The sequence below is a fragment of the Acomys minous genome (genome assembly GCF_964271855.1).
Source record: "Acomys minous genome assembly, chromosome: 18".
Lineage (NCBI taxonomy): Eukaryota > Metazoa > Chordata > Mammalia > Rodentia > Muridae > Acomys > Acomys minous.
In genome coordinates, this window is record NC_140501.1 from 3110343 (window position 1) to 3137133 (window position 26791).

The window sequence follows — 26791 nt, forward strand, 5'->3', positions numbered from 1 at the left end:
AGCCCTTTGGAGCTGTGTGTACGGACACTGTCTTTTTGACAGCCCTTTGGAGCAGCAGTTCTTTCTCTCCAAATGCTCAGCGCGTTCACTCATAGCACTGCAGTAACTGAATCTACTTGAGTTGATGCCTGCGCAGTTCTAGGAATCACAGTTGGAGGAAGATACAGAACTAGCCACTTTAAAGTTTGCATGTGGCTTGAGAGTGTCTGGACCCCACCATCTGCATAAGACATGTTTGATGAAAAGAAACAGCCAGCTTTGGAATCTAACTATGAAAGAACGTTGCTGTAGAGATGGCTTACCTAATCAGGCAGAGGTGTTTGACAGACTGAAAAGTGAAGATACAGTATGGTTTTGCAAAGCCAAGAAGGCATGTTGGGGGATGTTAGGGTGAGCTGATGTTGGCACTCCAGGGCAGCGGTTCTCACAAGGTCAGGAGTGGACATGTGCCACGGCTGCTCACGCTCCACAGGGAGAATGGGGTCTTCAAGCCAAGTGACGTAGAACCCAAGAAAAGAGCAGTGTATGGGAGAAAGTTATTTCTGGCTTAGAGCTCCAGGAGGCTCCATCACGGTGGGAACCATGCAGTGAGCGGTAGTCATGGGGCAGGAGTAGGAAGCTGAGGGCCCGGTGTGGCCACACGCTGCTGGCCCTATGCTGAGTGAGGTCCTCCTGCACTCCCAGACCCCACCCTGCTGCTGACAGGAGGGTCGAAGCATCTTTTGACTTCCTCTTTCTCTCAAGGGATGAGAGCAGAGTTAGAACTGGTGCATTTGTGAACACTGAAAAATAGACAGGGAGAGAGCGGGCACATTGCGTGTGAGCATGTTCCAGCCCGTGGCCTGTGGGATAGTATGCACCACGCAGTTTTCATCTCTGAGGACACGAGCAGTTTGATGTTTCTCTGCATTTCTGATCACATGAAGGGTAACGGAAAGTTGCAGGCACTTTCTCCTCTGAATGAAGACAGCCAGAGAGGCTCATATGTTGTGGGAGGTGGAGAAAAGGAGAAAAGGCTGCTGGCTGTCCCTAGCCTTTGTAGTGTAGACCAGGGGGCCTCTGAGATGAAGCAGAAAGCCAGGCTGTGACTGGATTAGTCAGGGTTCTCTAGAGTAACAGAATTTACAGGATGTCTGTCTGTCTGTCTGTCTGTCTGTCTGTCTGTCTCTCTCTCTCTCTCTCTCTCTCTCTCTCTCTCTCTCTTTCTCTGATACACACACACACACACACACAGAGACTTATTAGAATAGCTCACAGGCTGTGGCCCAGCTAACACAACAGTGGCTGTGTACCAACAAAAGGCTGCAGTAGCTGGTCTTCAGTACGTATCGGAATACTGAAGAGAGGCTCTAACACCACTGAAGGGACGGCCTCGGTCCTGAGGGCAAGCGGGCGAAGGGAGCCAGGCTCCTTCTTCATGTCCATAGACAGGCCAGCTGTAGTTCAGGGTAGGGTCTTCTACCCTCGGATTAAAGGTGAGTCTTCACATCTCAAAGGTTCGGATCAGAAATGCATCTTCCACTTTAAATGGTTTAATTAGTCACAAACCCCTCACAGGTGTGCCCAGACATTTTTTTTTGGAAGGGGGGAGAGGTTTAGTTAACTCCAGATATAGTCAAGTTGACAGCCAACTAGCCATCACAGTGACCAAAGGCCTGAGGTGCCACCCACTCTGGGTTTCACACGCCTTTTTGGGATGCCACCACATGCCATCAACAAAATCCCATGAGACCTACAGTGACACCCAGCTGTCACTGGCTTGTTTTTGTTTTTTATTTTTTACCATTTTTTGTCATTGATTTTATTTTGTATATATGAAAATACTATGCCTGCGTGTGCCATGCCTGTGTGTGCGCCATGCATGCATGTGTGCTATGCATGTGTATGTGCCATATATGCATGTGTGCGCCATGCCTGTGTGTGTGCCATGCCTGTGCCTGTGCCATGCCTGTGTGTGCACACAGTACCTGTGTGTGTGCCATGCCTGTGCCTGTGGGGTTAGAGGAGGCTTTGGAGCCCCTGGAGCTGGAGTTGTGGATAATTGTTAACTATCATGTGGGTGCTGGGAATTGAACCCTGGCTCCTCTGCAAGAACAGAAAACGGCCTTAACTGTTGAGCTGTTCATCTAGTTGGCCTGGAATTGGGGTGATCCTAGCGCTGGGGGTAATTTCAGACGTGAGCAGCACACCTGGCAACCCAGATTTTGTTTAAGAACAGGCCGTGTCTTTGCTTTGAGTCAGGGGTGGTCTTGAGTTAAAACGGCTCGTTGTCTGTTGACACAGTCTTGCTCTGTAAGAGCGACCGCAGCCTTCCGAGGCGCTGGCTTGTGGTGCTGCTTGCAAGTGAGTGAGGATTGGGTGCCCTGTCCTGTCTCCTTTAGCAGAGACACATACATGTAACATTTCTTCTTTGCAACTTCTTACAAGAACTGATATTCAGGGGTCAAGAAAAACAGCTCCTTTAAGTTTCTCAGAATAAAAGCACTTACTCCCTTATTTAGGGCGAGTGAGTGAGTGAGTGTGTGTGTGTGTGTGTGTGTGTGTGTGTTCGTTCTATAACACTCTGAACGTCTGAGGAGGTGGCCGCCTTTCCCTGCGTTTCCGTAGCTGCGGATCAGCTCTAGAGGAAGGAATGCTTGTGCACCTCTCACAGCTTGGACCAGTCCAGCCTCTTGGTTTCGTTGCATGCAGGGCGGCTAACACACTTCTTAGTCTCCCCTCCCCATCATTTAGTAGATTTAATTTTTAATATTGTTAGGGTTTTTTTTGTTTGTTTGTTTGTTTTTTGTTTTTTGCGACAGGGTTTCACTATGTAGACCTGGCTGACCTTGAACTCACAGAGATCTGTCTGTCTCTACCTCCCACATACTAGGATTAAAGGCATGCACGTACCTTGATGCCTGGCTCCTTAATAGATTTCAATGGTTTAGGCAAAATATCTGCTTTATGTGAAGATACCTTTCAACTTTAATTATCCTACCTACTTAGCACAGATTTTGTTTATTAAACCCTATGGAAGGAAGTTGCTAACTGGCTAATGCTTTTTTTTTTTTTTTTTCCTTCTTGTTAGTTAGAACCTGGCCCTTTAGATGAAATTCAGATTGCTACCATCTTACGGGAAATCCTGAAAGGACTCGATTATCTACACTCGGAGAAGAAAATCCACAGAGATATTAAAGGTAAGGGCTACTGTGCTGCTTCTTTCTCTGAGACACCTGAAGTGGCAGGGCCCACGGTGCTTCTCAGCTCACTTGCAGCTCTCCCGCCCGCGCTGCTGCTCTGCGCTCGGGCTGGGTTGGTGGGAAACCCAGGCACCTTGCTCTTAGGGCCCTCATGCCCTAGGGAGAGCGTGCCTGGGTGCTGCAGGGTGTCCCTGGGTGTGCCAGCGCACAGTGATGCCCTCCTGCCTTGGTTTGCCTTGCAGCGGCCAACGTTCTGCTATCTGAGCATGGAGAGGTAAAGCTGGCTGACTTTGGAGTGGCCGGCCAGCTGACCGATACCCAGATAAAAAGGAACACCTTCGTGGGCACTCCCTTCTGGATGGCACCTGAGGTCATTAAGCAGTCCGCCTACGATTCCAAGGTGAGCGCGGTGCTGTAGGCCTGCCACGTCCGGATGTTGGTCCCCTTTATTTTTGATGATGCAGCGTTCTTTCTGTACCCAAGGAAGCAGGTCATGGAGGCGATTCTGTGGTGGTGCGTAATGTTAACTTCCTCCTCCGTCTCCTGCTGCGCCATTGGCTTCCTTGTTCATTCATCCTCAGTCACTGCTGGTACCTGAGTGTGTGCTTGATAGGGTAGGACCAGGGAGAGGCAGGTGTGGCCTTCGGAGGCGCGCAGACCCTAGATGGCTTACGCTGTGGGAATCCAGCCAGTGTGTAGAGAGGAGAGACGGTACCTGTGTACAGGAGCTTGAAGGCTGGTGGACCCTTGGCACAGTGGGTGAGGGGCGGGGCCTGGACGGAACTCTGCCTGCTGTGTGTAGGGCGTCTAGAGAAAGGGACAGCCCCCAGTAAATCTCACGGCAGAACGAGGCGGACACAGTGCTCCAGTGATGGCGAGCGTTTGTTCTGTGTTTAGTTTCAGCATCCCAGAGGCTCCCATTCAGCAAGAGTCAGGAGTCGTCCTCCTCTGCCGGGCCACGTTTATGTGTCAGCGTCTGTTCCTAATGTTTCTTGCTTTTCGCTGTTGTCCTTTAGTTTTCTGAAACTTTGTAGCATAGACCACAGACGGCCCGCCATGTCTGCGCAGGTCAGTAGACCATGTCATCGCTTTGGTCCTTGCAGGCAGACATCTGGTCCCTTGGCATCACAGCAATAGAACTGGCCAAAGGAGAGCCACCACACTCCGAGCTGCACCCCATGAAGGTGCTGTTCCTCATCCCAAAGAACAACCCTCCCACGCTGGATGGAAACTACAGCAAACCCCTCAAGGAGTTTGTGGAGGCCTGCCTGAACAAGGAGCCGAGCTTTGTGAGTGCACCCCTGTCTGTGGTCTCAACTTGGTCTGCATTCTGTTCCGTTGGGGTTGCTCCAGGTGCTGTTACCAACTGTCCCCATGATCTCACATGTCTTTGCAAATGAGTTCCATTTCTTTTTCCTTTGTTTCTTTGTTTTGCTTTATTTTTTCAGACAGGGCTGTCCTGGAACTCTGTATACTAGGCTGACCTCAAACTCACAGGGATCTGCCTGCCTCTGCCCCCTGAGTGCTGGGATTACAGGCTTGTGCCACCACTGCCTGGCCCCATTTCTTTAATTATAGGTGCTCCCTCCCACTCCCCCCCACTCCCCTTTTCTTTTTTCTTGCTTCTTCTTCTTTCTCTCTCTTTTTTCCCCCAATTGCCATCGTACCTTTCAGGGATTTAAAGTAGGATATAATTATTTTGTATTAGGTTTTCTAGCATCTCATACCTCATTGAGCCTGAGGAATATTCTCCCTAGTATTAGGGGTAGGATCATCAATTTTTAAATATTTTTAGAAAAAGATCAGGCTGTGAACCTAGGAAGCTGCTTCAGGAATAGCAGAGACTGGCCAAAAAATAAAGGAAGTACACAAACATTCATTTCCAGTTGTCATGAGCTGGGAAACAGCAGGGTCCAGGTGGCTACCCACCTGGGCTGCTCCCTTCTCTTGAGTTGACTCAGCTGTGGTCAAGCCCATGGCGAGAGCCGCTGTGAGCTTCGCCTCAGTTTTTCCTGAGAACCAGGCCTTTCCTGTGCAAGCATCCTGTGTCCTTGCTTTGTCTTGGGTTTTCTTTGAGCAGAGTTAGCTATGCTTCGTTTACCTGGAGGATACTCGTGGAGGCCCCATGAACTCTTGTCATAAAAATGGTGAGAAGAGATGAGTTTTACAAGGGCGCCATAGTCCCCCATAGGGCGCCAGTTCTGGCAAAGGGATTAAAAAGGACAGACAGCGTTTTCTAAGCACCACCAAGGCTGTGGGTTGAGGTCAGCAGGTGAGCACGTGGCTGCTGGGTCATGTGTCAGGTGCTGGTGCTGTCTTGCGTGCCAGTCCAGCTGTTTGTTACGTCACAGTGCTTGTTCGAGACACAGTGTAGCTACGCTAGCACTCCAGGAAGAGAGTGTGCGCCTGCCCTTTTCTAACGCGTGTCCGGCACTGGTTCGTTTCCAGGATGCAGCCTCTGCCTTGGCTTGCCCTGGACCTTCAGATGTGAAGGCTGCAAAGCTTGGAATATGTGTACTTGGGATGATGGAGTCAGTGGATAGGGAGGGGGAGGATCAGGGGGGCCACCTGAGTCCTCAGAGGTTCCGTTAGAGGAAAAATCTTCATCATCATCATCTTCTACTTTTTTTTTTTTTTGGTGTGAGACAGGGTTTCCTTGCTTGTCTTGGAACTCACTCTATAGACCAGGCTGGCCTCAAACTCAACCGAGATCCACCTGCCTCTGTCTCCCAAGTACTGAGATTAAAGGTGTATGTCTCCACTGCCCAGCAGAAAATGCTGTTCTTGATGAGGGGAAAAAACTTGATTTTTTTGGAGCAGGTGGAACTGTGGTGTGCCAGGTTGGCATCTCTGTCCCTGCTTGGACCACTGTGTCTTCGGAAGCTCTGCTCCGGTAGATGGGGAAGCCTGGCTTAAACTCTTAGTGTGCCATTTGGTTGAAGCTGTGCCGCGCCCAGGTGGGGATCTAATCTGTTGGCCCCAGTCACCAGGGTGGGCATAGGCTCACAGACCTGCTTTCTAAAGTGGGAATGCTGTTGGCTGTGGAAACCCAGTCAGCTCTCCCCTGCCCCAGCCTCTCCTAGCCGAGTCAAGTCCGTGAGCTCGCTGAATTTAGGGTAGGGAAGTCAACAAGGAACGAGAGTTTCCTTAGTCAGCGCTTAGCGTCACCAAGGGAGCAGCTTCCTCAGACCGCGCTTACATGGCTCTCTTGCTTTGGTTGAATGGCTCTGGTAAAATGTTCAGTCCTTCCTATAGTCGGTGCCTGTAGACGTTGGCGTGGCTGAGGGAGGAGCAGGCTCACCAGCGGGACCCAGTGCTGCTGCGTGGCGCGGTGGCCTGCGTTAACTCAGAAGTCTTGTCTGTTGGAGTCGGATGGAGCGGAGCGGAGCAGAAGCGTCCTCTCAGATCATTCTGACTTGTGTTGTTTCCAGAGACCCACTGCCAAGGAACTGTTGAAGCACAAATTCATAATCCGCAATGCAAAGAAAACGTCCTACTTGACCGAGCTCATCGACAGGTATAAGAGGTGGAAGGCTGAGCAGAGCCATGAGGACTCCAGCTCAGAGGACTCGGACGTGTGAGTTGCTCTGTCGAGCTCCCTGTGCCATGTGCTGAGCTGTTGGGCCTTGTGTCTTTTGGGGTTGGCTTTCGTGTGTGTGTGTGTGTGTGTGTGTGTGTGTGTGTGTGTGTCTGTCTGTCTGTCTGTCTGTCTGTCTGTCTGTCTGTCTGTCTGAGATGGGGTGTGGCCCTGGTGTGGTGCGGTGGGGGTGTCTTCTGGGATGGGGTGGGGCAGGGCAGAGCAAAGAGTGGACACACCTCGAACCATGGGCAGCAGGAAACACCTGGAAGGGAACTTGGGCTTAGAAAAGACTGGCAGAGACGTGGCAGGTGGGTCCCTAGAAGAGATGTGTCCCTTCTCTGTGGAGGAGGAGGCCATGGACACTGGTAGCGCAAGGACAAGCCTGAGAGGCACACTCCCATTTTCTGTGATGTGTGTGGCTGTGAGACTCAGGGGTCAGTGGCCTGGGCGGTGCAGGCCCTGGCCTGGCCCGGCCCGTGATGCTGAATGTGGTGGGATTTCTTTGCCAAGGGAGACGGATGGCCAGGCGTCTGGAGGCAGCGACTCTGGGGACTGGATCTTCACAATCCGGGAGAAGGACCCTAAGAATCTGGAGAACGGGAGTCTTCAGCCCTCAGATTTGGAAAGAAATAAGGTACAGTGTTGCATGCTCTGGTGCCCATGCTTGCCAGCCGGTGACACTGGGGTCACATGACGTGCAGGACATGCCTGCTGTGGGCATTTGCCCTCGGGAAGTGACAGGTTACAGTGAGTTCTGCTGTGTGGTCCTGCATTGGGTGCTGGTCCGCTCACCGCTGAGTGGTGCCCTTCACCTTGTGTGCCACACTGGGCCCTCCTGACCCTCAGCTATGTGGGCTGGACGTGGAGGTTATATGTGGAGTTTTTATTTCAAGCCCTTAAAAACCAATATGTTGCTTTTAATATAGTCTTAATTTTGAGGAGGTGGTTTTATGCCCACTTAAATTTACCAAAAGCTATGTTTTAAAGATTCTGTGAAGCGCAGTGGTATTTGTCAGGCAGTGCGGACCAGCTCCACAGGCCTCAGAGAGGTGGTAAAAGTGGGGACTGGGGCTCCTACAGTGGCCACATGAGTGCCTGGCTTCAGCGCTCTGGGGTTTCCTCACCAAAACCTGCAGAGCAGGTATGTCCTACAGACAGAGTTCACTCTGGCATCTTAAAACGATCCCTCGTGGGCGCACAGCTGCTTGGGTGGGTGTGCCCTTTGTAGAGAGTCTCACTCAGGGGCAGTGAGCAGAAGTTGGCTCCTCAGGGGAGGCTGGAGAATCAGTCCACTCGTGCCTCGGTAGAATCTTTGCCTACCTCAGTGTTGCCTGCTTCTAATGGCCGGCTCCTTTTTCTTTTCTTTCCTAAGATGAAAGACATTCCAAAGAGGCCTTTCTCTCAGTGTTTGTCCACAATTATTTCTCCTCTGTTTGCGGAGGTAAGATCCCTGGCTGCTTTTCTTGGAATGGAGGACGGGGGTACCGGGGCTGTCCTTCTGTGGGTGTCTGTACACGTTGGGGCAGAAAGCCAGCTCGCAGGGGGCGGCAGGCTCAGTGTCTACATTGAGTCCATCGTGACCACCAGCCCCAGGCGCTGCCTGCTGTGAGCCTGGCAGGTGACTGGGCAAAGCCATGTGGATCTCCTCCTCTGTGGGAGGCTGTGCTGGTTGTTATTGGGCTTAAACTGTTGAAACCATTCCTTAGTAGCAGCCTCAAATCCGCCAGAAAGGATGTGACATCTTGCAAGTTCTAGAGAACAAAAAGAAAAGTCTCCAATTTTTGTTTCGCTTTGCCCAAGTGTGACTGTCATTAGGGATGATTTAGGTGGTAACTAGAGCTGAGTGTTCAGCACTTCCCGTGAGGTGGCAGTCACCGGTGCTCAGCAAACAGGCCAGGCTGTGGACAGGCCCGTTGCTGTCCTGCCTGTGTCCTGGCGATCACTCACATGAGGGACGTGAGCTCACTGGACTTAGCATAGTCCTGGTAAGGGGTGTTAAGGAGTCCCAGGACTCTGGGTTGCCGCATGTTCACGTGAGAGCATTTGACAGTGCTCTTGACCCCAAAGTATATGTGCCTGAAGTTTCCACCTGACTCATAACCATCAGAGGTGAAGCTTTGGTGACCACAGTGTAGCTGCCAGGGTGACACCAGAGCTGTTCTTGGGCAGGCCCTGAGCTCTCGCTGCACAGGACTGGGAAACCGAGTCTACCAACAGACTGAGTGTGAAGGCGTGCAGAGTTGCTCGCCTGTGTCCTGGTCTCGAGGAGTCACATGGGGCCCTGTCACCCTGTGCACACTCTGTTCACAGAGACCCAAGGTGGGGACCCAGAGTGACTCGGCAGCCACAGAGCCGCCGGGCTGCTGCCACCCTGCCTTGGTGGCGGTGGCGTCAGGGCCTCTATGTCTCTGACTGGAGTGGTTGCTACCCAGGGTTGTGCGCATGTGTCATGCTGTTCTTGTTTGTGTGCATTCTTAGCTGAAGGAGAAGAGCCAGGCGTGCGGAGGGAACTTGGGGTCAATAGAAGAGCTGCGGGGAGCCATATACTTGGCGGAAGAGGCCTGCCCTGGCATCTCTGACACCATGGTGGCGCAGCTTGTGCAGCGGCTGCAGAGGTAACTGGCTCCGGGCTGAGGCTGGGTGGTGCTGGCACAGCCTCTTGGACTAGGGATCTGCCACAGCTTGGCATATCTCTTGGGCGCTTCATTCCTCTGTGTTCCTGGAGCTTTGCATTTGTAGCTCCTGCCAGAGGAATGCAAGACGCCTTAAAACGCCTTCGTCCAGTGAGCGGAGCCCCGGCCACGCTGATGATGGGAGTTGGGTTCGAAGCCGTGTTCAGATGTTGGCTCTGTTTTTCAACAATTAAACTTTATTATACAACCCAACTAGCTTACACAAAAGGGAAACAAGAGTGAACCTCCCGGTATCCGTTCTGTTGGCTGATCCTCTTTTCGATCCACGTGCTCTCAAGCCCGGTCTGAACCTGCTGTTCCTCTCTGCCCTCTCCCCTGCCTGTCTCTCACGTGCAAGGGGCGGTCTCCCTCTCCCATTGAGGGTCAATTAGAAACACAATAGTCCAGGTGGAGTCCCTTAGTCCCCTTCCTGAATTCCACCCAGTCTATCTCAAGATTAATCTCAGGGAGTATCCGTTGTGTGTCCAAGGGCAAAGCCTGCCAAGACTGCTTTCACCTGTGACAAAGGTTACACTCCTTCCCACATTCAGATGCCACAGGCTTTGGTGCAGTGGACACCGAGCCTTGCTGATAGGCCTATGCTCTGGCCTCAGGGAGCTATTTCCTGTCCCTACACAGTGGCTTTAGCCACACAGCCTCCATGTTGAATAGATAACTACTGGTTGGGATTAAAAAAAGAATGAAGATAGTTTGCTTGTTGGCTGTTGAAGGAGACTTTTTAAGGTTTTAAAAGATCTTTTTAAGATAGTCTTGATTTCATTGTAAAGGCAACACACATCACAGAAATAAAGGAAAATACAGCTTAAAATACAGTCTATGTGAGTTCCCAGACTTGGGATCACTTTGCATTTCTTAGTGGCATTTGCTCTTCATTTAAAAAGAGGTTTGTTGTAACCCAACAGAACCACACCCAGAGACTGTTCATTTGTTACTAGCCAGCGTTTAGTTTTCTATTTCTGGAGTATCAAGTGTTGCTTTTCTGTGATGTATGTGCATTCACGTGTGTACACTGGTGGCCTCAAGCGCTGGTTCTCTCCTGCTGCCATTTGGATCCGGGCACCTCACGCAGACCACAGACATGTCTACAGACGCCTTTTACCTGCCGACACCACCCACCCCTGAGCCTGTCTGTTGTGGTAGCCAGGCCTCAGTCTCTTAAGTAGCTAGCACTGCAGGCACGCACTGCTCAGCTTCTGTCACCTTTAGGTTCTGCCTCATGTTGGTATGTGTGACTTGATTTCCCCAGGAGCCCCGGCACAGGTGGTATGACGTGTATACACCTAGTTGACCCTTTTCTCATTTCTGGGCCTCTTTTTTTTTTTTTTTAAAAAGATTTATTTATTATTATGTGTACAGTGCTCTACCAGCATGTACACTTGCAGGCCAGAAGAGGGCATCAGATCACATTATAGATGGCTGTGAGCCACCATGTGGTTGCCGGGAATTGAACTCAGGACCTCTGAAAAGAGCAGTCAGTGCTCTTAACCCCTGAGCCGTCTCTCCAGCCCTTCGGGGCCTCTTTGTCTTCCTGCCGAGGCACCTGGAACTACATGAAGACTTTCATTTAAGACGATTTTATTGATTGTCGTGGGGGTGAGGGTGCATATATGGAGTCATCTCTCGCCTTCCGCCTTTATGTGGGTTCTGGGATCAGGTTTAGGCGCCTGGCTAACCTACACACAGCAAGCACCATCACCTGCTGGCCCCAGAGCTGATCGCTTTGGATTATTAGGATTGTAATGTGGAAAGTTCTCTATCTATCTGTCTGTCTCTCTCTCTCTCTCTCTTTTCCACCCTTCTGTCTCCCTCCCCTCCCCCATCCATTTATTTTTGTGGCCTGAGGGATTTAGTCTTTGGTCTGGAGCTTGCTAGGCGAGTATCTAGCCTTCTCATACAACTGTAATACCAAAAAAGCAAAGAGGAACAAGCAAAATTAACTGTGATGTTCTTTGATAATTTCCCAGACTAACTTATAATCATAAGCACAGTTATTCAGTAAGATGTTTTATGTGGCTTCCTTTGGTATTAAACCTTAGAAGTCCGGTCTGTATTATGGATAGCCATCCTTCTCGGTTCAAACCTATGGCCTCTTGTGCTGAGTGACTCCTAAGTCATCAGATGACTGGGTGGTGGGGTCCCAACCTCTGCAGCTCCCTTTTCCCCCCAGGGCTCCCACCAGCGTCTTCCTGGTCTGCTCCTGGGCGCACTGGATGGTCTCGTAGGAAGTCGCCTGTGTCAGAAGCATTCCCAGGGCTTCCCTGTCTCTGTCGTCTGTGTGGCTCAGGCGTGCTGCTAAGAGGGTTACAGCGGACCCGTCTGAGCACCTTCAGTGTATCATAAGGCAGCTGTGGGAGACGAGTTTCCTTAACTTCGTCCTTGCCATGGTGATTGCACTATTTAGCATCAGAAGCAAGACAGTGGAGACTTGAAAAAAAAAAAAACAAAACGAAATTACACAGGTCCTATATTTGTGACGCAGTTACTAACATCTCTTCCATCTTTTTGTTTTGTTTTTTGAGACAAGGTTTCTCTGTGTAGCCTTGGCTCTCCTGTACTCGCTTTGTAGACCAGGCTGGCCTCAGACTCACAGTGATCTGCCTGCCCCAGTGCTGAGATTACAGACGTGCACTAACAAACCCGGCTCTCTTCTATCTTTTAATACACTGCCTTCTGGGGCTATTTTCAAGGTGTTGATGCATATGTGTGGGCCCTCCTATGTGACATGGTTGAATACGGCTAGGGAGTGGCTCCTTGGGCTGCCCCCGCATCTTGCTGCCCCAGAGTCTTGCCGAGCTTGACGCAGCTTACGCATGGTGGTGTGTCCCTGAGCTTTCGCTGTGTCCTGGTGCCACCTGTTCTCAAAAATAGATCCTGGGCTGGAGAGGGCTCAGCAGACTCGACTTGTCTTCAAGCAGGAGAGCTTTTGTGTGGGTCTTAGCATGAGGTAGGGCTGGTGGCCACTGAGACGCAGTAGATTCTGGAGGCTTGCCGCCTAGCCAGAATGGCAAGCTCCACCCACTGTGAGACTTTGTCTGGAAAAGTAACGTGGAGAGTGATAGAGGAAGATCCCCAGAGTCGGCCTCTGGCCCCACAAGTGTTTGCACGGCTGTGCACACCTGTACATGGAAGTGTAGACTCAGCGTGTACAGCACACACACACACCACACAGCGAGATGATCCTAGGTGTCATTTGCTGTCTCCATGGTACCCGATCCCCTCTCCACAGAGGCTGCAGAGGCTCACTCGTCATGTGCGACTCTTGTGTGGTAGGCGTGTCAGCCTGCTCACTCACTCGTTCTGCTGGTGGTTTTCTACGACTCTGAGGTTTCTGTAGAAATAACGCTTTGGCTCTTTGGAAATCTGCGCTGCTCTCGGAAGTGACGTTTACTGGTCTTTTGTTTCCCCTAGGTACTCTCTGAGCGGCGGAGGAACCTCGGCTCACTGAAATGCCAAAGGCATTTGGGTTTGGTTTTCCCCCCTTTCTCCATCTTCCTTCTCTTTAAAAGTCAAATGAGAGCCTTTGCTGACTCTGCGAAGAGGTGTCCCGGAGGGGCCCGCCCTCCCACAGTGCCGCCCACCTGTCCTGTCCAGAGACAGTCCTCACCAAGCTGCAGCCAGGCGGAGCCTTTCAGACAGGGTGGGGACGGCCTGCTCCTTCAAGCAATTACTTTATTTTTTTATCGTTTTTAATTTTAATCATAGTGCACATATTCAAAGAAAGTATCTTTAAACACAAACAACCCTAAAGTGTATATTTGGATTGTGATAAGGCAATTGAAGACGTGCAACCTCAGGTATCCTGCTTTCTATTGACAGCTCCTCCCCCGGGGGACGGTGAGCCGCGCTCTGGTGGATCAGTGTACAGACTTGTATATAGCGTCATTTTTACGGAAACCTTTTGGCGTGCATAAGGATTCACTGTGTACACACTGGCCAAGTGCTTCTGTAGATAGTGTCCGTGGAGTAAATATTTGACAGGCCAGAACTTGAGTCTATTGCCTTTATTACATGTAAATTTTGAATCTTGTGACCAGTGATTTGGATTTTATTTTGTATTTACAGAGTCTGTCATTAATAATAATTAACCCATCTCCCCCTCATGGAACACTCCTGTTTGTACCTCAACAGATGCAAAGTTCCCTCTCGTTTCCCCATGCCCCCTTTTTGGTACACTTAGAAGCTTTCCTTTTTCATCGATGGTACGGTTTCTTAGTGTTTTCAGTTGGAACATACCTTGTCTCGTGGGGCTTTAAATTATTAAGTTTCTCCCGGATGAAGCGCTCTCATGTAACTTGTGTTGAGTTGTGCCATTGCGTCTGCGCCCGATGCAACCGTCCCGTCCGACACCTTCCCATTCAGCCTTGTCAGAGAACCTGCGTATCCTGTCATCTTTCCCACCTGAAAGTGTCTGAATGCTCACACAAATAAATTTTATAACTCACTCATTTGCATACCGTTCTTGAACATGGCTCCTCGGAGCATGAGGGCACCTGCCTGCTGTGTGCCTGTGGGTGGCTGGGTAAGCACGTGTCTGCTGAGACGTGAAGGCGCCCAGGTGTCAAGAAGCCAAATGTCCGGGTTAGCACCCTGTGTGGTCTGTGTGACTGAGTGGTCCCTGAGGTTCGGCCGACTGCTGCTCTCGCCGGGGACTTAGGCTGGGTGTGGCTCTTTTCAGGGAGCACTGAGTTCTCTGGTCCTTCACGCCCGCAGAGCATCCCTGGGTGGAGTGGGGGTTTGTTGAGACTGGCCATCGTGTAGTCTTGTTGCAGGGCTGGGTTCTGAGGAAGCTTTTGGAGCGGAACTTTGGGTGAACTTGTGTGGTGGCCTCGGTGTTACAGGAAGGCTCAACTGAGGCTAGAGGTGTTGGCTGTGAGGCAATTGTTGTTGTTGTTGTTATTATTGGTTTTTTTGAGACAGGGTTTCTCTGTGTAGCCTTGGCTGTCCTGGACTCACTTTGTAGACCAGGATGGCCTCGAACTCACAGCGGTCCGCCTGCCTCTGCCTCCCGAGTGCTGGGATTAAAGGCGCGCGCCACCACACCCGGCTGTGAGGCAATAATTAAATGGGCCTATATAGACTATTAAATTGCGATATTTCATTAAAAACAGATTTGGGCTGGAGTAATAGTTTCATCTAAGGATTCATTTTGGCTAGGGGAGGTAGAAACACAATTGGGCTTTGTTTTTATTGTTTTTGAGTCTATGGGTGTTTTGCCTACATGTATGTCTGTGGAGCACACATGCGCAGTTCCTTTCGAGGCCAGAAGAGGGCATCAGATACCTTGGGCCGAGTTCCAGGTGACTTTGGGCTGCCATGTGGGTGCCGGGAACTGAACCCAGGTGTTCCACAAGAGCAGCCTGTGCTCCACTGCTGAGCCATAGTACTGTCATCCTACAGCAAGAACGTTACCTGCACAATAAGGATTGGAGTATTTGTGTTTTCTAGAGTGCAGCGTGTTTCCCTGTATGAGGCTTGATGTGTGTATGACCTGAAGGTTGTGGCATGAAGTCTCTCAGATGAATGTGTTCTGTGGGGTGCTGCGTTGGGAGAGCATAGTGACATGATACAGTGAAGCTGGCCTTTTTCCTTGTCAGTGCTGGGCCAGTGCTTCAACTGCTCTCGGTTCAGTAAGTGTGGGCTAGATCCTGGCTAAGCGCAGGCTTAGCGACTGTAGGCCGATCCCCTGCAGCCAGGAGACCATAAGGCACAGTTCCCATCTCCCATGAAAGCCACAGAGGATTCTTTGGGAGTTTACTGGAAACCTAGCTGGGGACGTGGGGCTGGTGGTTTAAAAGGGGATTGCCTCATCCTACCGTCTCCGAGTGGCTAGTTTCTGTAGCACAAAATCAAGTGAGACGTTGTATGGATGGACTGCCTCGCTCTGCAAGCTGGCACTCCGATGTCCACTTCTTACTCAGAGCAGGGCCAGCCTTAGAACTGCCTCTGGCCCCTGCTTCACGCCAGAGGCTCAGCGTCACCTACAAGTCCCTCAGCGCCAGCCTGGGAAAACAAGTGCTGGCTGTTCAGGCCTGGCTTGAGACAGGCTGGCACCTGAGTAGCCCAGGATGGTCCCAGGAACTCTGGAGCCTCCTGCCTTGGCATCCCCGAATGCCGAGGGTGCAGGCGTGCTTTTCCAGGCTGGCTCGTTGACAGCTTTCTCCAGTTACTGCCCCGTCCCAGGGTAATGCCCCAGGATTCCCCAGCGCATTGGGAGGTGGTGGGTTCTTCATGGAAGCAGCCCGGTTTTGTTCCCGGGTTGCCCTTTGAGGCTCCTGGTTATTTTTATAGTTTGTACTTTTCCTGTAATCATTTATATGCATTCTATTTCTTTAAAAACCTGGCTTCTGCTACAAAGTGTGGTAATGAAGGTGGACTGCTAGTGTGAGTCCTGGGCACCCCCCCCCCCAGGTCAATAAAGCTCTCAGAAAGTTGATGTTGTGTCTTCTATGTTAAGGGGCTCTGTGAGATGCTTGTGACAGGCCCAGAGTACACTTGGGTTAAATTTTCTCTGCAGCTATATGGGGGTTAGCAATGCCAGTCACATGGGAGCCTCGTGTCCAGCACACAATGTGGAATTACAGCTGGATAAAGAAATCTGGGAATTTGACCTAGACCATGTTCCCAACACTGTCGGGGGTCCCCCTGGATGATCTACAGCAGGGCGAGTGTGAAGCCCGCCCGCCCCCTCCCCCTGGGTGTGTTTCCTGACCAAGCTTTACTTGTCAGCGTGGCGCTCAATGCTGTCTTCCCTCATCTCGCCCCATCCGCCCAGTACCCTCCTTCCACCCACTACTCAGACAGAAGACACAAGGTGGTGGTTTTGCCTTCAGACTTCTGTGTGCTGGATTGTGGCGTGAGGTATTTTTATTCCCTTTTGTTAGTACTTAGAACCATCTGGTACATTATAAGGCAAAGGATTAACACATTTCACCCATCTGTGGGTCACGGACACCAGGCACAGCCCCTCAACATTGGTGGGTCCGTTTCTCAGGTAAGAGGTCCCTCCCTGGGGTGGGGAGGACTGTGCTCATCAGGCCAGCTTGCACTGCAGAGGGCTCTACGCGTGAAGGGAATGGCAGCCATCCAGTCGCCCTAGAGAACAGGCAAACATCTTTCCACTGGGAGGCTCAGGGCAGCCAGGTCCCCAGCGGAGTTTGTCCAGGATGCGGGCTGTCATCCTGTCTGTACCTCGTGCCCGGGAGGAATGAGTATATATATAGAGAGAGACTTGGAAGCAGTCACAATACACACTACTAGAGAACGTGCAGGTTGGAACCAAGCCATGGCGGCATGCAGCCACCGGGCCTGGGCCCCGAACCGTTACCATACAGAACTTCTCCAAGAAGCTCACGAGCGCCCCGTAATTTAACAGCACACACAGCTTGTCATGCTTGTGAGACAGCGATCCCCACAGCCTAAGAGCCCCCACTGCACACACCACGCACAGGACAGTGGCGCCCAGGTATTGCACTGGGTATCTGCCTCTCAACAGAAAACCCCACTACAGCTTGTAAATAGGAATCACACAATTTGGTCAACCTCCACCAAGAAAATAGGTATGGCAGCTGGGTATCCCTGGAGCCAAACCCTGTCTAGTAGAGCGGAGTGCGCCACAAATTGCTTATTAGCCAAGGAAAGTTGAGTTCTATGAATGTCCTAGTATTATAAAAGTAGAAAGATTGGAAAAAAGATGAAATCCATAAATGATCCCATTTGCTTAAGACTGCGCTGTGTGTTGTGAACACTGGAAAAAATGAAAACAGCAGTCTGCAGGTGACAAGGACACAACCCTTTCCCAAGAAGCACGCTTGCTGTGTCTTCAGGTGAACGGATGTGGGGGCCCTGCACCAGGGTGCGCTTGCATGGCAAAGCCTGTCATTTGGCACTCTGGATGACAATGTCTCAATACTGGCACAAGCCAACGCGCCTCGTAAGAACGGCAAGACAAGTCCTCCCGCCTGGAGGGGGAAGGCTGTTGACGGAGAGATCAGTACTGGAGAAAGACAAGGTTTGGAGCGTCGCCTATGGAGGGAGGTGGGCAAGAACCACTGCAGGTGGTCAGTGTGTTCAGACAGGTGTGAGTTTTGCTAGGCTTTGTTACATCCTCCAAGAACGCAGCCGTGGCTGGGCCAACCAATGAGTGTGTCCAGCCGTCAATACAGGTGAGATTCTTTGTGACTCAAAACGTGGGCCCGAGAGGCTGAGGTGGTAGCGCTTCGGATCACTTCCATCCACCTAAAAAACAAGGGACATAAACACCTTGGATGACCTTATTTTATATGCCCACATCTGGTTTGTAACAAACTTAAGGCCATTGGTCATCGGAAAACCAGTGCTCATCGAAGGATGCTCAGGCAGAGGACCAACGTGGGAACCGTCAGCACGCTCCATGTAAGGCGGTCTCAAAGGCTTTGTGAGGGCTGCACTTCCACCATCACCCTGTCCGGCTTGATGGGACCATCACTGTCTATCTGCAAGACCCTGGGGCAGCACTGGGACTTCCTGGGTCTGCACACTGCACCGCTGAGGGTGTTACTAGTACCAGCTCTCAGGGTTATGCTCAGAATAACTACCCAAGTTATCTGGTCCAACATGTCTTGAGTACAGGCAAAGAAGACCCCACCTGCTGCTGTTAGGATTCAGTGTGGCAAGGCTGCACGACTTGGCATCTTTCCAGTGGAGGATTTAGACCGGTAGTTTTCTTCCTAATGCTGTGACCCTTTCACACCCCCAACCATAACATAACCAGTGCTGGTACTGTTAGGAATCATCTGTTTTCTGGCCGGTCTTGGGCAGCCCCCTGTGGAAAGGTTTTGACCCTCAGGTAGAAGAGCTACCTTCTGGATTCATGTGCAAGCAGTTTGTTTGACTTGGGGGCTGACTGTCACGGACATGTACTCACTAGGGATTGCAACTTTGGGGGCTGACTGTCACGGACATGTACTCACTAGGGATTGCAACTGTTCTTAGTTGGCTTGTTGCACCAGAAATGCTTTGGGCCTGTGAGGGGAACAAGCTATCAGTCATCCTGACAAGTGCCAGGGCCAGAAGAGAACTTGCTTTGAGGTGGGAAGCTGGCATATTGGGGCCCCCAATGTAACTGGAATCCAGTGGCCTCTGGCATCTTGTGATGCACTTCCCCAAAGCCCGGAGTTTCCACTTGGAATGTGAATCTCATGAAGAGCTTTTAAGTCAGTTCATAACCAAATAAACACCTGGCTGCCTCTTTCCCTCCTGGCCTCAGGTCTCCTGCCACTCCAGCACTCAGCTGACTTCCATCAGGACGGCTGGTGTGGCTTCGTGGTATAATGCGTCCATGGTAGAGGACCAAGCACAGTGCCGGCATGGCCCTTACATGCTTCTGTGATGCCGCACCGTGGGGCCAGGAGTGCGGTGCAGGCCCTCCGAATGCACGTAAAACTACTCAGTAGCAACAGTTCTGTGTCAGGAAGGGGACCGCTGTCCTGCAGGTGGGCTGTGCAGGCACAGGAGGGGGCGCCTACCTTTCAAATGTGTATTCGCTTTCAGCCCTGAAGTAGTACACGTGGGACTTGAAGTGCAGTTTGAACACGTAGCCCTTGTGAATGTTCTCACACTCCGAGGGGATGGTGAGGGAGTAGCCCAGCAGAGGCAGGCTGGCGAGGGGGTGATTGTCCTGCAACGGGACAGGGGTGGCTGAGGACACAGTGGTGTAGGGTAGGGCTGCTGTTCTGGTCAAGGACTCCAGCTCAGGAGTAAGTTGGACCAGAGGAAGCCAGTCTTGGCCAACGTGCCATGGTGTCTCTAGAAGGGGACGTGCTCTGGAGGGGGCATGCTCTGATGTCCGGCTCCCCCCCCCCCCCCGCTAATGGTCAGGCTTTGGTTAGGGGTCCACCTTGAGACAACGCACGTCTCTGCCCCATACCTGGAGCCACCACAATGCCTGCCATCCTGAGTCTCCACTCAGAAAAGCCAAGTTATTCTTTAGGGTGTAAGTATAATGCTTTGGGCTTGCTTCTTTATTTCTTTTTCTTTCTTTTTTTCTTTCTCTTTCTTAAAAGCTCTTCTCTCTCAATTGTGTGGCTGACTTCCACGCCAGCCTGGCTTTTCCATTCTCCCAGGAGCTGTGAGATTGACAGCTTGCCCACCTGGTGTTTTCCTTTTCAATGCTATGGACTGAGCTCCAGCTTCCATTTTGGCCCTGTTCTTGGTCCCTGAGCATCTGTCTGTGTCTACTCTTACCCTCCAGCCGGCAGCTGTACACCCCCAACAGCATCGAGTCAGAATGGCACCTAGCACAGAAGCTCCATCTTTGAGCAGGAACCCGCATTTCCCAGCTCTGTGTCAAAGGGGTGCAGCCTCACGGGCAGAGTGACTGGCAGAGCTGCGTGTCTCACGGAGGCCTTCCACTGGGAGGGCAGCGGCCCATGTGGGGCCCTCCTCACCTGGTGTGACTTGTAGAAAAACAGGCAGAAGTTGGTGAACACCACCCACAGCTTCTGCCACCCGTTGCTGTTCTTGAACTTCCTCAGCAAGTTCCCAGACAGCTGGTTCTGAAAGGCAAGCAGAGGGCGTCAAGGGGCACAGAGCCGTGCCACTTGCTGCATCTCAGGATGGGTACCGGGGACCCTGGCACAACAGCTCGTTCCCTGTGCACAGAGAGGTCATCAGGTTGTGTGATGAATTCCTGTCACCTCTCACGGGCGTTGAGTCCTCAGTGGAGTCACCCTTGAATGTGACCACACTAGGGAGTAAGGTGGTTAGTCACAGTGAGGCAACGAAGGGCCCTCAGGGTTTGTGAGGGGGGTCCTGAGTGATACCATGCAACAGGAGGGAGGTTAGGGTGTGACATCCAGGCAAGGACGACCTGCCAGTGAGCTGGAAAGGGCACAGAGGGCTCCTAAGAGGGTCACCCACTGCAGCCTGGGATTCTGCCTCTGACTACCTCACTGTGAGAAATCTTTTTTTGTGGTTTCTTTCCCTGGGAGATCCAGGATTGATTGAAGAGGGCCTCCCAAGCAGCCCTACGCTGCCACCTAGTGGCGAAGCCCAGAAGCCACACGCCCCGGCCCTCCTTTATACTGTCCTTGAACCCTGCAGTTCTGTAAGCATTCACTCCTTGTCCTGAGGGCAGCGACTCAGCGCAGACCCAGTGAAGAGGCCCATCCGCCCTCCCGACAAGCTTTCATCCTGCTGTCCGACCAACGTAAGCAGCAGAGGGCACTGAAAGAAGGTGGCAAGTGTATGGTAGTGGAGGCTAGTTAATGCCACCCTGCGGCTCTCTGTAAGTGGCTACATTGGCAGATTGTGTATCTATTACCTCACATCCCACAGGTGGCACACACACGCCAGAAGAAAATCTGTAAGATATCTCTAGCTCTGTTTTACTCCATTTTTGTAAGTGCTGGTGTTAGGAAGGCCCTAGAGGCTAAAAATTGGCGTTGGGAAGTTTACAAGCCTATCCCTTCAGTTGCTCAACACTAGTGGAAGCAGGTGTGAGGTGAGCGCAACCCTGCGTTGAGGAGGATTCGGCCTGAAGACATCCATCCATCACTTGCCGCAGGAGGGCAGTGGCCAGCCTTGCCCATGGGACAGGCCCCTCTGGCATTCCATTCTCCCTAGAACAGGCCTCTTGCCTGGCCCTCCTTCAGAACTCTTCTAAAAAACAATGGCTGCTGTGTCACTGGGGTACACCAGTCCCTACGAAGCTCTGCCCTTCTGATCAGCCTGTTCACGGGGTGGCTCAGCTCCAACAGCTGCCTTGCCTACCACTGCCACCCATAGGGACTGACCCACATCACCATCCTACAACCTCAGCCTCTGCTGCAGGTTTGACACGTCCAGGTCTGACATCCCTCACCTCTAGGACTTCCTTAGAAGCAGATCCCTGAATACAGACCTAGGGGGAGGGTTGTGCGCCCATAGAGGCAGAGCCTGGGTCATATGGTGCACATACAATCTGGGTACAATCTCTGAGAAAAAGCAGATTCCCCCTAAAGCCCACTTTATGGGAGGACAGAGCCCCCACGCTGCTCTCATGGTAACCACACCATTCAATCTCACCAGCTCCCCAGAGGCCCACTGAAAAGACAAGATGTCTCAAAGCCCCAACTGGCTCTCCTAGCTGCAAGCAACAGCTTGCCCCGTCGCTTGTTCCCCAAGCCTTGGTGCTTTGGTCATCACCATACCATCTACAAACATTTCCACCAGAGCTGACTGGTAGGAGGGAGACCTGGAGGAAAGCGAGGCACAGCCGTGTGCGGCCACTGAGTCTAGAAGGGAAGCTGTCCAGCTGCCTGTGGAGGATGCACCCCAGGGGAGGGCATCCTGGCAAGGACAGGTGCTGCAGAGTGACAGCAGCCAGAGTTCCGGGAGCTTTTCAAAGCTCCTGCATCTTCAGTGCCTCCGAGTGTGATACGTGTCAATAGACTCATCAAGGGACTGGATACAGGTGTGATACCTCCACAGATGGGACCTAACATTCAGAAATGTTAAAAATTGGGCTAGAGCTAGGGGCCGAGCTGGACTGGCCCGTGAGCCGTGGTTGACGCTGGACCACATGCCGCTCGGCACGTAAGGTAAGGATGGTAAAGCCTGCTGGGCCCTTCCTGGGGTGTGTCCTGGTGTGCCCGACTTCCACAAGCCCTGTGGTGTCTGGAACTGTCCATGAGCACACACTACGTCTTCACTAACTCCAAGAAAGAAAATGCAGAGAAAAAGGAAACCAAATGGCGGGAGAGCCGCACCTGCGCTAACTGAGGAGCGTCCCTACTCTGCTCCAGGTGTGCACATGCACAGACGCCACAGCAGGCTTGCTCTTCTGCCCTAGCTGACTGCAGAGGGCAGGGCTCTCAGTGGCCAGGCACAGAGAATCGATCCTCAGACGCTCAAGGCTGGAGGAGAAAGCGACCCCTTCCTGCTCCCACCGTACCTCCACAGCGATGCTGAAGTCTACCATGGAGACACTGGTGTTGCGGTGCCAGCACACGTGCACCATTGTGTTGCCACGGTGAGGAGCTTGGCGCTCCAGTGAGGTCCGAGAGGCGCTCAGGTCATCCTCTGACTCCTGGTCAGCGGCTGTGGCTTCATCTGGGGACTCTGCCGGGAGTCATGAGAGGTAGCTATGACATTCTCTCCCTCCTTAATACAAGCCTTCCTGCCACTCTCCGGAATGCTGGGAAGGCTGCAGATGGGGACTCCTAGCACCCTCCCAGGGTCCCCGGCCCAGGCTGGGAGTCCTTCCTGCAAGTAGTCTCTGGTCCTGCAGACTGCTCCTCCCTCCACAAACACTGGCTAACATGGGGCGATGTCAGCATGGAACAGATGACATCCTTGCTCCTCAGGAGTGACCCACTCTTGGGTAGCGGAAGTGTCTTCCGCTTTAACAACCGACCCCTAAAGCACGGACCGGAGGCTCCCTGCCAGGGTCTGACTGCAGTACGGGGTTCTCCCGCTCCCTCAGTGAACTGTCCTCATGGCCGTGGGCACTGTACCAGGGACACGTCCACACCACTTACTGTTGTCAGGAGGGCTGCTGGCAAGGAGCTCAGGGGTGGGTCCGTTGCTTTTCTCTGCTAGGGCAATGGCCATCTTAATATCCTCCATCCATTTCTCCATCTCTGACCGGGAACTGAAGACAGAAATGACATCAGCTTTCCTTTTCTTTCTTTCTTTCTTTCTTTCTCTCTCTCTCTTTTTTTTTTTTTTTTGAGACAAGGTTTCTCTGTGTAGCCCTGGCTATCCTGGAACTCTCTTTGTAGACCAGGCTGGCCTCGAACTCACAGTGATCCACCTGTCTCTGCCTCCCGAGTCCTGGGATTAAAGGCCTGTGCCACCACGCTCGACCAGAAGTCATGTGGTAGCAATGACACTCTGTCCCTCCTTAATACAAGCCTCCCTGCCACTCTCAGGAATGCTGGGAAGCAGGCCAGTCAGAGGGAGGGAGGGAGGGAGGGAGGGAGGGAGGAAGGGAGAGACACACACACACAGACAGAGACAGAGAGTGCACGCAAGAGGTCAGGTTCAGGACTTACCTGGCGGCCACGATGATGGACTGACGCTGGCCTCGCAGGGTCAGGCAGTGGGGCACACCCCACTCCTCCTCACTCTCCTCCACCTGGGGAAGGGGAGTTTATCGAGTCACTGCTGAGCAGCGAGCCAGGCATGTGGTGCATGTGGAGACACTCACCAAATTGGCTACCAGACCAGGACAAGCAGGTGAGGCAAAACTCAGAATGGCTAAGGGACGTACTGCGCGGCTTCCTTTTGCCAGCTTATCTGCTTCCCCTCCACTCCTGAGCAGACTGACACAAGCTGAGGCAGGTGCACTGGGAAAGCCCGATGGCCAGGGCGCAGTGTGGGGCCTGTCTACTGTCTGCCTTGGCAAGGAAATGGTGGCTCTATCCACACTGAGCGGGCAGCTGGGGCAGCCGTAACACAGAGGCAAGTTCACGCCATACCGCCCAAGTTAACTTTCCCTGGATTCTATGAAGACCATCCTGTGGCCTCACGTGTCTCCAGGGTCCCTTGCTGGTGGACCCTGAAGGATCTGCTGCTCACGAGGAGGGCATGCCAGCACTGGACACTTACCGTCATGCCATAGAGCGGGAGCTGCCCGTGGACTTTAAACTGGTTAGACGCCGTCAGCCCCCGGCTGGTGTACAACAGCATGTCGTTGAACTAGAAGGACAAGCGGAAGTGTGTGGGCCGAATGGGCCCGTTCCACCTCCCAGCCCTCCCCAAGAGTGGACAAGGCCTGGCCTCAGGGTCCTCCTTGCCCACTGGCAACACGGTTCCGAGACAGCCCAGGGCAAACAGCTTGCTCCACTCACCAGGAAGAACATGCGCTGTTGGAGCCCTTTCCCCGAGAGCTTGCTGAGGCTGCCCAGGCGGATGAACTCCTGCGGAGCAGACAGGGCCTCAGTTTACCAGGAGTGTGAGAGTCTGAGCTGGTGCCTGGGCCCTGTCCCACCACAGGCACAGCACTAAGTGGTGGTCCCCGTGTGCACAGTTACTGCTCCCAGGCACTGTGCTATTAACTCGTGGCTAAGTGCCACCTCTTTCCTTCCCAGAAACCTTTGGAGCAGGCAACCAGGGGGCAGGGAGGACGCAGCTGAGGGAGGAAGAATCTTCTCCATGGTCAACAGCTGTGGTCCTGAGGGACCAGTAGCTGTTGGGGATAAGGGAGCCACGGCACATGACTGAGGAGCTCTGTCTCTTGAGCCATGCTCGCCTTGGATTCCAGAATCTCACCTGCAAACAACACTGTTGTGTGCTTTTAAGATGGTGTCTTTTCTTACTTTTTTTGAGCCAAGGTCTCACCACATCACCCTGGCTGGTCTAGAACTTGGTACATAGACTAGACTGGTCTTGAACTCATAGATCCACCTGCTCTGCTCCCAGATGCGGAGACTAAGATGTATGCCATCATGCCCATCCTAAGATGCGAGTCCTGCTTAGGCTGGCCCCCAACTCCTGGGCTTAACGGATTGCCCTCCCTTGGCCTCTGGAGGATCTGGAATTACAGCCATGCACCAGGGCTAGCTACAAAGCAGCTTAAAGTTGAAGTAAAATACACATAAAATCTCCCGTGTGACCACTGGTGTCTTCAGTGTTGCCTGACCAGCACTCACTACTTCCAAGGCTGCCTCACCCCGTCCCATTTTACTCAGTTGACTGTGAACAGTTTAGGGGAAGGCAGCTTGGTGAATGCACTAACTAGTAAGGCAGCCTTGCACTTGTTAGGGCCACACCCTCTGCTGAGCGGCTGGCATGTGCCTACACATCTACACGCTCCCGTCAGTTCCACACAGGAGCCCGAAGGTCCGTGTGATTCCCATGTTCAGACAGATGAACAAATGATTAAAGACACTTGCCCATGAGCACCTGTCCGGCTCACGGATGACAGAGCCAGCGCCTGGCAAGTCCTTGTGATGCTGGGCCGTGTGGCCGCCATTCCAGGAGGGATGGCTGCCCTGAGCTGCTGGAGGATCTACTTTAGTGAGCAGGCAGGCACACACACACACACACACTCACAGAGTTGCCATCGCAGAGCTGAGTGTGACAGCTCATAACCTAGAAGTACTCAGTGGCTGAAGGCAGGAGGGTCAGGGGTCTGAGCGCAGGCTGGGCTAGAGTAATGTGTGTATGCGCGCGCGCGCGTGTGTGTACACTAACCCAATAGTTTGCAGGATAGTGACACGACATTGTAGATAAGCCCCAAAGGCCCCAGCTTTCTGAAGCTCCCCGAAGCTCCCCTTCTACAGGGGAAGGCAGGCTCCCGCAGAGCAGAACCGGGCTGGGGCAGGGCAGGGCACAGCCAGCTGTCCCATAGCGAAGCCAGCGATAAGTGGATGAATCCTGGATCTCATGGATGACTGTCTCTTAGGAGCATTAACAGAAAAAACCAACAAACAAAACCCAAAAAACACGTGCGCTGTTTCCCACTGTTCTGGAAAGAATGTGCGGCATTAGCCCCCACGAAACCCGAGTGCCCATTTCTGACACCTTGCCAGTAGGGCGAGGGCGGGAATACCGCGACTGAGACTGGTCCACAGTCTTTACCCCATGCGGAGTATGTGTCACCTATCGCTGGCATCTTCCCGCTGTATCTTCTGTTTTTACTTACATAACTGTAAAAACCACAAAGGCTTCCTTAAACTGCCTTTGCAATCTGTGTGTGAGGTGTGAGGACGGCGACATAGATGGGCACATTAACCAATCAGCAGGCCGGAGCTGATCACATTAACCAATCAGGCGACAGCGGGAGGAGACCGCGGACGGCCAGCTTCCTGCTCCAGCCCTGACACTCTGACCTCACCCAACACCTGTGCTCACCCGTCCTGGGATCACAAGATTGTCAATGCCGATCAAATCTTTCTTGAGCTCGTGCAGCTTCTGGAAGTTCTCCATCTTGATCATCGTCCCGTGCAGCTGCGCCACCATCTCTGTGATCTCTGCCAGGGCAGCTGAGGGAGGAGAAGGAGCCGCAGTCAGCGGAGGCAGGACGGTCTGCACAGGGTACCTCGTCTCCGCCGCTGCGGCAAGCTCCGTGCTGGGACACCACCAGCCCTGGGCACCCAGCCGCCAGCAGGATGGGAGGCAGCACAGAGGGGCAGGTGCTGTCTTGGTTGCACCGTGTTCACTGCTCACGTACAGAGGGGGGCCAGGCAGCCTCTCTTCACTGGTCCCTGTGTCCCAGCCCCTCAGCAGTGAGCTACCTTATGTCCTAACAGGTAACTTCAGGCCATTTAACTCTTAAGGACAAATAAGCCCCAGCAGTGACTAGAAAAACAGGAAGCAAACTGGCCAAGCTTGCCAAGTGCGCCACTGTCCCCTCCCCTTGTGAGTGACACCCA

The 26791-nt window shown here is 52.6% G+C and overlaps 2 protein-coding genes across 7 annotated transcripts in view; one reads left to right on the top strand and one right to left on the bottom strand.

Moving 5' to 3' along the window:
- The window catches only part of STK24 (serine/threonine kinase 24), a 92879-nt gene extending 78983 nt beyond the window's left edge, over positions 1-13896 (top strand). The window contains exons 4-11 of the mRNA XM_084767094.1: positions 3071-3179; positions 3425-3582; positions 4286-4471; positions 6614-6759; positions 7273-7396; positions 8135-8203; positions 9241-9377; positions 12864-13896. Coding sequence (XP_084623220.1) covers positions 3071-3179; positions 3425-3582; positions 4286-4471; positions 6614-6759; positions 7273-7396; positions 8135-8203; positions 9241-9377; positions 12864-12900 — 966 coding nt within the window. The 3' untranslated portion in view covers positions 12901-13896. The remainder of the gene's footprint in view (positions 1-3070; positions 3180-3424; positions 3583-4285; positions 4472-6613; positions 6760-7272; positions 7397-8134; positions 8204-9240; positions 9378-12863) is intronic.
- Positions 13897-16269: 2373 nt separating this feature from the next.
- FARP1 (FERM, ARH/RhoGEF and pleckstrin domain protein 1) overlaps positions 16270-26791 on the bottom strand; it is a 240551-nt gene continuing 230029 nt past the window's right edge. For all 6 annotated transcript variants that reach the window (XM_084767089.1, XM_084767093.1, XM_084767091.1 and 3 more), the window contains 9 exons: positions 26271-26401; positions 24266-24334; positions 24024-24113; positions 23468-23550; positions 22952-23064; positions 22366-22532; positions 19880-19987; positions 18959-19110; positions 16270-17690 (listed from right to left, as the gene is read on the bottom strand). In XM_084767089.1, the coding sequence (XP_084623215.1) occupies positions 17609-17690; positions 18959-19110; positions 19880-19987; positions 22366-22532; positions 22952-23064; positions 23468-23550; positions 24024-24113; positions 24266-24334; positions 26271-26401 (995 nt within the window). In that variant the 3' untranslated portion in view covers positions 16270-17608. The remainder of the gene's footprint in view (positions 17691-18958; positions 19111-19879; positions 19988-22365; positions 22533-22951; positions 23065-23467; positions 23551-24023; positions 24114-24265; positions 24335-26270; positions 26402-26791) is intronic.